The sequence below is a fragment of the Canis aureus genome, chromosome 12, assembly GCF_053574225.1.
Source record: "Canis aureus isolate CA01 chromosome 12, VMU_Caureus_v.1.0, whole genome shotgun sequence".
In the NCBI taxonomy this organism is placed as follows: Eukaryota; Metazoa; Chordata; class Mammalia; order Carnivora; family Canidae; genus Canis; species Canis aureus.
This window is the reverse complement of record NC_135622.1, coordinates 39,267,295-39,281,715: the sequence shown is the minus strand read 5'-3', so window position 1 is coordinate 39,281,715 and position 14,421 is coordinate 39,267,295. Positions and strand designations below refer to the sequence as shown.

General features: G+C 35.5%; 1 protein-coding gene across 16 annotated transcripts in view; it reads left to right on the top strand.

Annotated features, from left to right (window-relative positions):
- The window catches only part of BIRC6 (baculoviral IAP repeat containing 6), a 230,162-nt gene that overhangs the window by 40,834 nt on the left and 174,907 nt on the right, over positions 1-14,421 (top strand). For all 16 annotated transcript variants that reach the window (XR_013349472.1, XM_077843663.1, XM_077843665.1 and 13 more), the window contains exons 7-10: positions 437-659; positions 737-897; positions 6,751-6,809; positions 11,454-12,848. Coding sequence is in view for 15 of the 16 variants with exons in the window: in XM_077843663.1 (XP_077699789.1) it covers positions 437-659; positions 737-897; positions 6,751-6,809; positions 11,454-12,848 (1,838 nt within the window). In the remaining variant the exon portion in view is untranslated. The remainder of the gene's footprint in view (positions 1-436; positions 660-736; positions 898-6,750; positions 6,810-11,453; positions 12,849-14,421) is intronic.

The window sequence follows — 14,421 nt, the reverse complement described above, 5'->3', positions numbered from 1 at the left end:
AGATATGTCCTCTTCTCAAATTACAGGTATATAATACACTATTACCTGTTGTCACCATGTGTTGTATCTTTATGGAGAATTTTAAACTGAAACCAAGTAGCTATTTATAGTTGTAGGAATCAGTGTGAGGGAATATCAGGGCTTTACACAATTTTATCAGTATGTGAATATAGTGTAAGTCCTACTACAGTATTTCTGTTTCATCAGAGACTGATTTTATGTGTGGTCCGCTAAAGGGAATAAAAACTACTAAAGTGAGTGGTTGAATATGTTAGAGTGATTTTGGTGAGATGGAATGGTGTGGCGTTTGAGTCTTTTTCATAAAGCATACTTTGTTTTTTAAAAAAGAAAAGAAAAGATGATCTTGAAGTTCTGTCTTGACCTACAGATTTAACAGGTTTGTTGTTCAGTAAACTTTTCCTTAATCTATGTAAAGGTCTGAACACGAGAGACACTCCCCGAACTGCCCATTTGTGAAGGGTGAGCACACACAGAATGTGCCGTTGTCCGTCACTCTCGCCACGAGTCCTGCACAGTTTCCCTGTACGGACGGAACTGATAGAATATCTTGCTTTGGGTCAGGGAGCTGCCCTCACTTTCTCGCTGCCGCAACAAAACGAGGAAAGATCTGCATATGGGATGTTTCCAAACTTATGAAGGTATATTTTAGTTTTAAGTAACAGGTTAGTAATTGAGGAAAAAATCCATCTTAAACTTAGGCTTTTCATTTGTTTAGGTGCACTTAAAGTTTGAAATTAATGCATATGACCCAGCAATTGTACAGCAGCTTATTCTGTCGGGAGAACCAAGCTCAGCAGTTGAATCAAGGAGACCAACTTTGGCGTGGCTGGAAGACTCCTCTAGCTGCTCAGACATACCAAAATTGGAAGGAGATAGGTGTGTGAATTTTTTTTTAGTTGCATTTATAAAAGTTATGTGTTTTTCTAAATTTTATATTCTCTTAATTCTACTTAAAGAAGCAGAAAAAATTACTAGGTGAAGAGAGTAGAGAACAAATATTTTGTTATAAAATCTGAAAGAGCTGTGTGATACTTGAAAAATTTTTATTCAGCAGTGCCAGCAATGCCATCGTCTGTAAGATGTACTTTATTTTCTGTCTCAGTCTTTGCCAATTGGAAAGAATTGCTGCACTGAAAAATAAAGTCTAAATAAGGAAACAAAATCCCTGGATTAAATTTACCATTTTGCCTTCTTCTAAATCTTTTCCTAGAGCAGTTGAACCAAGTGATTTTGGTTTCCACTTTTTTTTTCATTAGCACCTCAAATTGTAGAAGTGTTAATGAATAGTGGAATAACCCATGGCTAGGGAAGATGACCTGATGATTTAGAGCAGTTTATCAGTAGTCATCAGTGAGTTGAGGCATGATGATTACTGCTGTAGAGATATTTTGGTAAGACATCTTTCATTCAGCTTGTCTGACAATCTTGATTTTTGTAGCTGTATTTGATCTTTGTGGGGGCAAGAAGGTCAACGTATAATTTTACTTTACCGACTCGTCTCCCAAGACACTGCAGTTATAACTCTGAACTGGGCTAGGATTACAGAGCAATATATGCAGTATTCTCAACAGATAGAATGAAGGGTTCCATAAGCCACTCAACTTGTCTTAAGCAGTAGAAACTACTCCCTTTGAAGATTCTGAAAGTAACAGTGTGAAATGGAGCCTACTTAACTGTGATCAGATGTCCTGATGCTGAGATGATCTATCATTTCACTTGCAGGGGCTTCCTATATTCTGATGTGTGATAGACGCTATACCACAGTCAGTAACTTAATACTGTTTTACTTCACAGTCCCTTTGGTGGCATGTACTTTCATTGAGAACTAATGTAAAACTTGATTAGTGCAATTTAATTCATTAATGGAAATAATAGAGAATTCACAGATTAATTGGAAAGGTCATTTCTGTCTAGTCTTTCTTGGTTAATGATATGTATAAATTACGAGTAGGTAAATGAATGTGGTCTCAGTTCTGGAACAGACTGAATTAAAATTTCATGGCTGTTCATAGTTACTATAAATCCCTGTGAGAGCTTGATGAAAAAGCTGCTGAGCTGCTGTTGTCTGAGTTTTGACCACATTTGTCAATAGGACTAGAATGTAAGTGTGCTTGAGCTCTGTGATTTTCTTAGAAGTTAGTGGAAAATTAATAGAAGATAATGAAATTGGTTTGTGCTTCTGAACACTGATTTTGTTTTTTTAAGGATCTATTTATTTTAGAAAGAGCATGAACGGGTAGGGGAGAGGGAGAAAGAATCTGAAGCAGACTGTATCCTGAGAGCAGACCCCACCATGGGGCTCAATCTCATGACCCTGAGATCATGACCTGAGCCGAAACCAAGAGTTAGTGCTTAACTGACTGAGCCATCCAGGCCACCCCTGAACACTGTAATTTTTAAAAAAGATTTTATTTATTTATTTGACAGAGAGGGAGCATAAGTGGGGCAGCTGGAGAAGCAGGCTCCCCGCTGAGCAGGAAGCCCTATGTGGGGCTGATCCCAGGAACCTGGGATCATGACCTGAGCTGAAGGTAGATGCTTAACTGACTGAGCCACCCATGTGCCCCCTGAACACTGATTTTTATTAGAACTTTTGTCTTGGAGTTTTGTATTAGTGGATTAAAAATTAAATCATGACATACTTTTAAGATTACACACATATCACACACACACAGGTAAAATGTACCCAGTGTTTCAGGTGGACAGGTATTATATGGGAAAGTGTGCTGGAGTTGAGATACGAATCTCTGCATGCTCTTAAGAGGTAGTCTTTCTAGGGTAGAAGGACCCTTTTCTCCTAAGAAAATGACGTCATTCGGGGATCCCTGGGTGGTGCAGCGGTTTGGCGCCTGCCTTTGGCCCAGGGCGCGATCCTGGAGACCCGGGGTCGAATCCCACGTCGGGCTCCCGGTGCATGGAGCCTGCTTCTCCCTCTGCCTGTGTCTCTGCCTCTCTTTCTCTCTCTCTTTGTGTGACTATCATAAATAAATAAAAAAAAAAAAAAAAGAAAATGATGTCATTCATACAGAAACAGTACTCTTAAATTGGAGTGATAGAAGGAAGCTAAAGAGTTGGAAGTACCATCTCTAACCTCAGTCTCCCTCTCTGGCTTTTCACTCCCCCAAAGGTAGCAGGATTTCTGTAGTGAATAAAGTGAACTAAACTAATACTGATTTTGTGGCACAAGATACAACATAATTTGTTTTAAAATATACTGTGTGGGTTTCATTAGTTTGAATAATAATAGGTTAATTGAACAAATTAAAGCTTAGCCAAGAAGTTTATTTTTATTTATTTATTTATTTGTAGCCAAGAAGTTTAATTAGCAGCTTAGTTTGCTTATGGATTGTTTATGATCGTTTCTACTTGAAAGGCAACATTTGTTGTTGTTCTGAATTTATTCAGGGAATAATAGTTATTTGAGAAGGAAGATTATTTGGGAACACATTTAATTTTAGGAAATTAACATTTTTATCTTATTTGTATATTTTTCAAATTGGTAAAAATTTCCTGTATTAAAGTTTGAAATTGTTTATAGTATTGATACATCAAAGCTAAAGTATCCCTGTAATACTAGTATCTCCAGTTTTCAAAAACAGATAATCCTAAATAACCATTTAAAATTTATTTGTAATATCTTGTTTATTTTGCATGTTTATTACTCTGCAAAAGGTCTTGCACATGTAAAAGGCTTTAGTAAATCTAGAGTCTATTAAATACCTATTGCATGCTTAATGTAGAAAAATTGGACAATACAGAGAAGTGAAGAAACATAAGAGTATCCATACTCACATCCAGTTAACATAAATATAAATTTTTAAATATGTATTTGTTTTTAAATTCATATTTAAGTTTTATTAAGGTATAGTTACATATCATAAAATTCACCCTTTTAGCATACAATTCAATCATTTCACTCATGATTTTATTATGAAATGGTTTGAGAATTGTTCTATCATTAAATAATTTTTTGAAAAATGATTATAGTTTGAAAAACTTTAGAAAGAGGTTTTTTGTTTTTTTGTTTTTGGTCTTTTGCCCGTTAAGGTGATTATCTGGCAACCTTTTGTAACATTATTTGTAATTTCCTATCAAGACACCTAGAATCCTACTTTAAAATACACAACTAGTTGGGGGTGCTCTGGTGGCTCAGTTAGTTAAGCATCTGCCTTGGGTTCAGGTTGCGATCGATGGAGCCCTGAGCCCTGAATCTGACTCCCTGCTCAGTGGGGAGCCTGTTACTCCCTCTCCATCTACCTGCCATCCACCCTGCCTGTGCTCTTTTTCTCTCTTTGTCAAATAAATAGATAAAATACACAACTCCCTGGTGTGCCTGGGTGGCTCAGTCAGTTAAGTGTCCAACTCTTTTTTTTTTTTAAATATTTTATTTATTTATTCATTAGCGGGAGAGAGAGGTGGAGACACAGGCAGAGGGAGAAGCAGGCTCCATGCAGGAGCCTGATGTGGGACTTGATCCCGGGACTCCAGGACTACACTCTAGGCCAAAGGCAGGCACTAAACCACTGAGCCACCCAGGGATCCCTAAGTGTCCAACTCTTCTTTTTTTTTAAATTTATTTATTCATTCAGAGAGAGAGAGAGAGAGGCAGAGAGAGAAGCGGGCTCCATGCAGGGAGCCCGACGTGGGACTTGATCCCGGGTCTCCAGGATCACGCCCTGGGCTGCAGGCAGCGCTAAACCTCTGCGCCACCGGGGCTGCCCCTAAGTGTCCAACTCTTGATCTCAGCTCAGGTTTTGATCTTAGGGTTGTGAGTTCAAGCCCCATGCTGGGTTCTTACATTGGGTGTGAGGTATACATACATACATACATACACACACACAAAAAGAAAGAGAGAGAGAGAGAAAGAAAGAAAGAAAGAAAGAGAAAGAAAGAAAGGAGAAAGAAAAAGAGAAAGATATACAAAAAGAAAGAAAAAATGAAAAAAAAAGAAAAAGACAAAGAAAATGACAAAGAATAAAAAATAAAATATATAGTTATTTTATTTAAACCTTTTTTTCCTTAGATTCTGGGTAATGTTTGATTTTTTCTTAAAGTGAAAACCCTCCCATACTTGAGGTCTGTTTTGTCTTCTTGGTTTGGAGTTTGTCATTCTGGATAATTCCCAGTGTTTAATATTTCCTGTTGGGGTTTTTTTTTTTTTTTTTTTGGTTTATTTTTCCTCATATCTTTATTATTTCTCTGAAATCAACTAATTAGCATTTAAATAGCTTACGGCTACTTAGCAGTTAATCTTGAACTTTTGCACATTTTTTTGTTTTAAATTATAGCACAGAATAGTTTTATGAAGTTATTTCCACCTGAAAAATTTATTTATTTTTTAAAAGATTTTATTTTTTTGAGAGAGAGAGTGGGAGAGTACAAGCAGGGGGAGCACAGGAGAGGGAGAAGCCGGCTCCTCTCTAAGCAGGGAGCCCAATGTGGGGCTCAATACTAGGACCTTGGGATCATGACCTGAGGTGAAGACGGATGCTTAACCGGCTGAGTCACCTAGGTGCCCCTCCATTTGAAAAATTTAAAACAGCAGTTTGTCAAAAATGTCCAACTGAGTCCTGCCCCTGCCCTTGCTCTATATTCCAGTATTCCAGACATTTTTTTTTTAACAGAGATTACTAACTTATATTTCATTTAAAATTGCATCAGAGGGATCCCTGGGTGGCGCAGCGGTTTGGCACCTGCCTTTGGCCCAGGGCGCGATCCTGGAGACCCGGGATCGAATCCCACGTCGGGCTCCCGGTGCATGGAGCCTGCTTCTCCCTCTGCCTATGTCTCTGCCTCTCTCTCTCTCTCTCTCTGTGACTATCATAAATAAATAAAAATTAAAAAAAAAAATAAAATTGCATCAGTGCCTGGTTATTTCAGTTGTAAATGAAATATATTGTTTCAGAACAGGAGAGTTAATATTACTTTCCCTCAAAGTGCATCTTTTTATTTTTTTAATTGAGGTCATCAGAACATTAGAACTGCTGTAGAATGCTGTAGAAGTGTTGATTGTTAGAATACAGACACAGCTTAATATTATACTAGAGTAATTTTTTATTAATTTTTTTTCTTGTCTGATAACAGAGAATGAGGATAAAGATGGATGAAAGACAGAGGCTGACAATTTCTTGACTAAGTGAAGAGAAAAGGAGGGACTTCCGTCTCTTTTTAACCTCCTCTTGTAATAGTTTCCCTGCTTGTTAAGGAGTTATCAGCCCTTCCAAAACAAACAAATAAGACCCAAAACGAAAATGAAATGTGTGTATGTGTATGTGAGAGAGAGAGTATATATATGTACATATACACATTTATTTGATTTTAGGACAACTTTCCTGAATTCAGTAATAGTTATTACAGTTTTACTACCTGAAGCTTTAACTTGATTTTATTAGCTGACACTCTCTTTTATCCATTTATTTACCCAGACTATTCCCAGTCATACCTTAAAAGTCTTTAAATCTCTACAAATTTTATTATAGATTCTTAGAGGTTTCCATACTCTATTTCAGATAGATAATTATTTTATGATTTTAAGTTAATTGATTATAAGCATTACCAGTCAGTTATGATCTGACTATATATATGTTATTTAAGCTAGTTTTAATAATTTTGTATGGTACTTACATATGAGATGCAGAGCAGTGGTTTTTATAACGTACTTTTTTCTTTGTCTCATAATATGCGTATTTTTTTTTTGAAATTCAAATTATTTTTTACTTTGTCTTTAAGTGATGATTTACTGGAGGATTCAGACAGCGAAGAGCATTCCAGATCAGATTCTGTGACAGGTATGTTAAAAATGTTAGATACTCTGTTTTTTTAAATTCTTGCATTTATACAGTTACAGGTAAGGCTAAATATTACTTTAGTTCTGAAGTTCTTAGTTAATGCAAACTCTACATTTTTACTAAAACACAGAGAAAACTCAAATGTTAAATGTTAGAGATCTTGAATTAGTATATGTAGAGTCCCATACTTAAATTTTAAGTGGTACTTATTTGAGCCAAACAAGTGAAGTGACAGTTTTACTGAGTTTTTGTCACAAATGTCAAGAAATTGACATTAAGCCCTTCAGAATGTGTTCAGTATATTTGCATGATTTATTCTATTATTAAATAAAAGTATTATTGAAATTAAAGTTCTTTATTCCCAAAATAAAACAGGTGAAGAGAGAAAAAATTTTAAAGTATAAAATCAGACATTAAGGCATCAAGTAAGTGCTGCCTTACTCATTATCTTAAATATTAAAGCGAAAGCATGTGTATTTCATATTTTAATGTACTTATGTAATAGGCAAGGCTAATCGTACATCTCAAAATAGTTTTTCTATATCAGAATTCAAATTCTGCATTTATTATAGGCAAAATGCATTTCCTAGTACATAAGAGTTATGTTAACCTCTGTGAATTAGAATTTTGGGGACTGATTATGATAAAAAAGCACAGTACCTGGGAAGTAGCCATATTTTTAAAAAGTGTTATTAAATTGTGGCAGTTTTGTAATGTTATACCTCATGAACTGAGGACATATATAACTTGTTAAATCTCTGGGGGAGAAACACACATGGCTTTGTGTGGTAGAGTTTTCAAAGATTAGAGTATAGAATAACAGGTGCTCTCTAAATTCTAAAATGTCCTGAAATTTTTTTAAAGCCCCCAAACAATGCTGGACTGATTTGGGGTTAAACCTTGTTGTCTTTTGAAGTAGTTTTTAGCAAAGAAAAAAAAATTTAAGTGGGAAAATACCCTGAAAAATATACAGATATATAATTAGCTCTAGAAAAAGAAAAAATAGATTCATTAGAAAAATTAGTCTGATGAAGAGAATACTCTTTTGCCATTTTGCTGTCCTTTTGCAAAAACAGAAAAGGGCTACATTTGTATTTCTTAATCTGAGAAAGAATAATAAACTGGTCACAGGTTACCTGGAGACCTATTTAGAGCTTGAACTCTTCTGCTAACCTACTCTTTGGTCTTGTCACTTAAACTCTCTGGGCCTCAGTTTTTCTTAGTAAAGTGTTTAAGTGTTTCTTTTTCTGCTCTTAAAGTTTTTGATTCTAACCATAACCTTGTATGCTGTAGTTTTGCTCTTTTTTTCTGGGTCCAATGATCTCAGTAGGTATTTTTTGTAATTATACGTATTTCTTGTCAGCTTCCTTATCCCTTTTCTAAGGAATGTTGGAAAATGTTAGATACTCTGTCTTTTTCATCTATGCCTAGTTGCTTTTCACATTCCTTTAGATACTATAGTCCTGTTTACCTCACTTCCCTGTTTCTAGAAAGTCACCATGTATTTTTGTTGACGTTTTCTGTGATACCTCATTTAGGGTTGGGATTGTTGTCCTTATGTAGTATTAAAAGATGGCTATGGAAAGAAGAAAATCCTCTGGTTCAAAATTTTTAATTCCTTCCTTTTAGGATTTAGAAGTAGTTCATTCATTTGTAGTAAAATATGTACGGTAGTCCACCCCACCCAATGGGGTTTCACTTTCCACAGTTTCAGTTACCTCTGGTCCACTGTTATCCTGAAGCAGATGACCTTCCTTCTGACATGTGGTCAAAAGGTCAGTAGTAGCGTAACACTAGGACACAATGCCTATGTCATTCACTTCACTTCTCATTACGTAGGCATTTCATCAACTCATCCCGTAGGCATTTTATCTCACATTGTCACAAGAAGAGTGAGTACAGTATAGCAAGATATTTTGAGAGAGAGACTACACTGGCATAACTTTATTACAGTTTATTATAATTCTATTTTATTATTAGATATTGCTGTTAATCTCTTACTCTGCCTAATTTGTAAATTAAACTTTATTATATGTATGTATACAAATAAAATGTAGCACATACAGAGTTTTGTACTATCTGCACTTTCAGGTGTCCACTGGGGATCTTTGAATGTATCCATTGCCTATATAGGGAGGGAACTACTGTATATTCTCAGTTAATTCTGTTGTATTGGTAGTTTATTGGTGAGTTTATGGAGGCTTCTGATGTGAACGGGAGATGTGTTCTATTCCTGAAGTATCTAAAATAAGTCGTAGATGGCATTTCAAAACTTACAGTTACCAACTCTAGGTGATTCCCATCAAAGTGAACGATACAGTCTGAAGGATTGTGGAATGCATTTCTTAATTTCAAAAATGTTGAAGACTAAGAGACTTTTACTGTTTTCCATTTGAAGGTTATGACTTTTGAAAGTATCTAGATGATGTCAGAAAGAAAAGTTTGATTTTGGGACCAGATAACTGAATTAAGGATAAATATGCTTTGTGTGAAGAGTGGGAAGAATGTTAGGAGTTTGAAGAAGAGTTCAAACTGAAATTTGATAGTTTTAGAAAAATGCTTAGGTAAAACTAGTTGCTCACCTCAGGAATCTGGGCTGATAGAACTGTTGGCGTACACTACCTAGGTAAGCAGAGTAGTGATTATATGGACAATATGTGGAATGATTATGTGGATAGTGTACTGTAGGCTGTTTGTAGGTATATTGTGTAAATACTTGTTTCATAGTTCAGTAGGTTGGAAAAATTCTGAGATGGGGTATTGGGTTTCTTTACTGCAGTATTTGACAGTTATCATTATGTTTTGTCAGTTTTCCTAAGTAGAATGTACAGCATAGGCTGTTTCCTAGGTGTTGCTTAAATTGTTGGGAAGAAGCAGAGTAATAATGCCACTTGTCATACTGCCCTTCTTAATGAATAGTTCCACTGTTTCTGCCACTAACTTTGAATATTTCTTATATGTGTTTTAATATATGTAATTAGTGGTTATTTTGTTATTATCGATCTATAAATACTAAAATAGCCTTTTCTTGGCAATTTCTGACCATAACTTAAAAAATATCATTTATATAAGTTTCAGTTTAGTCCAATAAATAGTTGAGCATCCTCAAGATTTATTACAGTGTATTACATGCTGTCAAAATCTTACTGTCAGCTTTTAATTTTATTATTCTAAATTAGTTAATATTTATATAATATATTAAATATTATAATATTTACAATATAAATATTTCATGGCAGTATAGACAGGCTACATGTGAATGTAGCCAAATGAGTGGTTACATAAATGTAACTGGTTGTAACTGGTTCAATGTAACATTGAAATGTAACCAGTTTCATTAGGACAATTAAACTATTGAGTGTATAATTAAAATTTACTTTCTTTTAACTGGAAATGGTTTCAGTTTTAGGTCATAATAGTGACATTATGAAATGAGATTATCCTCAGGAAATAGGGAATTCTAGATAAAGCTGTCAGTGAGCATTTTAAAGAAATAATGAAAGAGTTAACAAATTGTGTAAATAGAACTTTTAGAACATCTTAAGTGTATGATGTTCCATGAATCTCAGTTGCACATTACTTGGGCAGCTTTCAAACTTTCATGCAGTTGCCTGGAGTTATTTTATATTTATTTCTTTTACTCTCTTCTGTATTCTTATCTAGAATTGTAAAGCCAATTCCAGTGTTTTTTTTTTTTTTTTTTCCAGAAGAAATACTTAGACTTACTGTTGCTAATAATGTTGTTGCCCGACTGATAGTATTTTTTGCTTTTGGGAAAAAAAACAAAATAGGTTCAGACCTTCAGTTCAGTATCAAGAGATTATATATACCTGGTTTAGGGGTTGAATGACCTCTGTTGCAAGGTTTTGTGTAGACAGACATGGCATGCTTGGAGTGTTGAGACTGAGAAATGACTTTCGTACTCTTTGTAAGGGGACAGCTTGAAGAGCACACAATGGATGAATGATTATTAAGGGGTAATGTAGATGACTTTAAATGAGCTATAAATTAGCAGATTATACAGAAGATACTTATGCTTCACTTTAAAATGGCAAATTGTGGGAACTTTTTCTTCCTAGTTATTTTTTTCTAAGCTGAGTTTAGGATTACATTGTGTACTATGATAATCAACTGATAATTAGCATGGTGGGGTGGGAGAGAGGAGAGGATGCTATGACTCCTTCTAAATGGTAAAAGAAAGGGAACTGATGTTGTAATGACGTTTCATGGATATTCTATAAAGTGCATAAGTGACAGTTATAATGGTATTGAGTATTTTTTGGTTTAGAATTGAAGGGCAGAACTCCTGTTATTTATTTATTTTTTGGAATCCTGTTATTTTGATACTAATAATCATTCTCCCAAATTAAAGAGGATGGGGGAGTTTTGCTCATAAATTACCAGGAGAATATATTCTAAATTGAAAATGATTTTGAGTCTCTTGAATACTTCAGTGGTTTTTCGGTGTAGATTTGTCTCAGATTTGATTAACTTATCTTTAAAATACTTTAAATTCTTCCACTTACATAATTATAATGCACTGATTGGATGAGTAAAAAAAGAAAATTAATGAAAATGTAATACTAAAGATTTGTGATTTGCATTTTCAAGGCCAATTCTAATGAATATTATTCCTTTTCAAAGGGCATACATCACAGAAGGAAGCCATGGAAGTGAGCCTTGATATAACAGCACTCAGCATTCTCCAGCAGCCTGAAAAACTTCAGTGGGAGATTGTGGCAAATGTGCTTGAAGATACTGTTAAGGATCTTGAAGAACTTGGGGCAAATCCTTGCTTAACAAACTCTAAGAGTGAAAAGACAAAGGAAAAGCACCAGGAACAACACAACATTCCCTTTCCATGTTTATTAGCTGGAGGTTTATTAACATATAAATCTCCTGCTACCTCACCCATTAGTAGTAATTCTCACAGGTCACTGGATGGTTTAAGCAGAACTCAGGGTGAAAGTATATCAGAACAAGGGTCAACTGACAATGAATCCTGCACTAATTCAGAATTGAATTCTCCTCTGGTAAGGAGGACTTTACCCATTTTGCTTCTTTATAGCATCAAGGAATCTGATGAGAAAGCAGGAAAAATATTTTCACAGATGAACAATATAATGAGCAAAAGTTTGCATGATGATGGTTTTACAGTTCCACAGATTATTGAAATGGAGCTGGATAGTCAGGAGCAGTTATTATTGCAGGATCCTCCTGTGACTTATATTCAGCAATTTGCAGATGCAGCAGCCAACCTTACCTCTCCAGATTCTGAGAAGTGGAACTCTGTGTTTCCCAAGCCTGGGACTTTGGTTCAGTGCTTAAGGCTGCCAAAGTTTGCAGAGGAGGAGAATCTTTGTATAGACTCCCTAACTCCTTGTGCTGATGGAATTCATTTGTTGGTAGGACTGCGGACATGCCCTGTTGAATCCTTGAGTGCAATAAATCAAGTAGAGGCCTTGAATAATTTAAATAAATTAAACTCTGCACTATGTAATAGACGGAAAGGTGAGCTGGAATCAAATCTTACTGTAGTGAATGGTGCAAATATTAGCGTAATCCAACATGAATCACCAGCAGATGTACAAACTCCTTTGATAATTCAGCCTGAGCAGAGGAATGTTAGTGGCGGATATTTAATACTTTATAAAATGAATTATGCCACTCGGATAGTGACTTTAGAAGAGGAGCCAATAAAAATCCAACATATCAAAGACCCCCAGGACACAATTACCTCGCTCATTTTGCTTCCACCAGATATATTGGATAATCGAGAAGATGACTGTGAGGAACCTATTGAGGAAATGCAGTTAACCTCAAAGAATGGCATTGAAAGCGAAAAAAAGGCTGATATTTCTACTCTTGGACACCTGGTAATAACCACTCAGGGAGGATATGTAAAAATACTAGATCTTTCAAACTTTGAAATTTTGGCCAAAGTGGAACCTCCCAAAAAGGAGGGCACTGAGGAACAGGATACATTTGTTTCTGTCATTTACTGCTCGGGCACAGACAGGCTGTGTGCGTGCACCAAAGGTAAGCTGTTGGTTTGTTTGGTTCTCTTACAAATCTTATAAAATCAGTGTATATGGCATTCATTTATATGCATACCTAGTATGAATTTTAGATTCATATAGATGGAGATAAATTTATTTTTTTAAATAATGAAGTGGTAAACTTTCTACTGTTTTAACTTTTTAAAACTTTTTTCTACTGCCCTAGGTAAGGATTCTAATTGTAAATAAGTTAATAAGTCTCTCAGAAAGTATCTTCTCTGCTTTAACCTCAAGAAAATAACCTGCTGTTGTTTCTGTGAGTCCTCACTCTGCATCTGCTCAAATGTGTGGCCTTGGGCAAGTTACTTTAAACTCAGTAAACCTTTGTTTATCTATAGACAAGGATAAGAAGGCCTGTTACCAGACTTCTTAGAATTAAATAATGTATGTAAAGTTTTTGGCCCAGAGTATATATACTGGTTGTTATCTCCTTCTGAAATAATATTTAGCAAATAATTACTAGTTTTGCCAAATAAATTTTTCTTGTCTGATTTACTCCTAGCCTTTGGCTGATGGTTGAATCACCTTGCAACATCTGAGGCCCCATACAGAGGAACACATAGTGTGCATATTGTCCCTCTACTTTTCTTATTATATATTTTAAGTTGGAAAGATAAAGCAGTTTTTGAAAAGGATTACTGATAAAATCAGGCAAAGTGAATAGTTTTATTGATAGTTCAGCAGGAATGTAGGACCAGGAGGTACTTGAAGCCCAGATAACTATAACCATTGATTAGGAGAGGAACTGAGTGTGAGGAAAGTCCTACATCTCATTCATGGTTCTTGGGAGGCATTAACTTGAGTTTTTCCTTGCTTTAAAAGATTGCAAGAGTTTGACTAAGAAGGGTAGTGGTGAATATAGTGTTTCAGATTGCCTTCTTTGAAATACATTTAAGGAAAATAAGGGGAAGAAAAATCTTCAAATAACATCAAACCCCAGACAGATTAATTTAAAAAATGAGCAATGCAGAATAACTTTAGACTAATAAAACTTTGGAGTAGAGTTATAAAATTTAGAAAAATTTTAAAATACTATGTGGTGTGAAGGATAATTTGAAGTTATTAATCATGTATATGCCAGTTCATTGTGGTGATAGCTTTACTTCTGGTAATTCTTTTAGTCATCATGACAACTTTATGAGGTATTTACTATTATTGTCTCCATTTTACAGATAAGGAAACTGAGAGTAGGAGAGGTGAAGTAACTTGCCTAAGTCACAGAGCCAGTAAATGACAGAGTCAGAATTCATACCTGGGCATCTGTTGTCAGGGTGCTTAAAGTACATTATATTGCCAGAATGTAACAAAACATGAGACTTGTAGGAGCACCTGGGTGGCTTATTGGTTGAGCATCTGATTCTTTTTTTTAAGATTTTATTTATTTATTCATGATAGACACAGAGAGAGAGGCAGAGACAGAAGCAGGCTCCCTACATGGGACTCGATCCTGGGTCTCCAGGATCGCGCCCCGGGCCAAAGGCCGGCGCCAAACCGCCAAGCCACCCAGGGATCCTAAGCATCTGACTCTTGATCTCAGCTCAAGTCTTGATCTC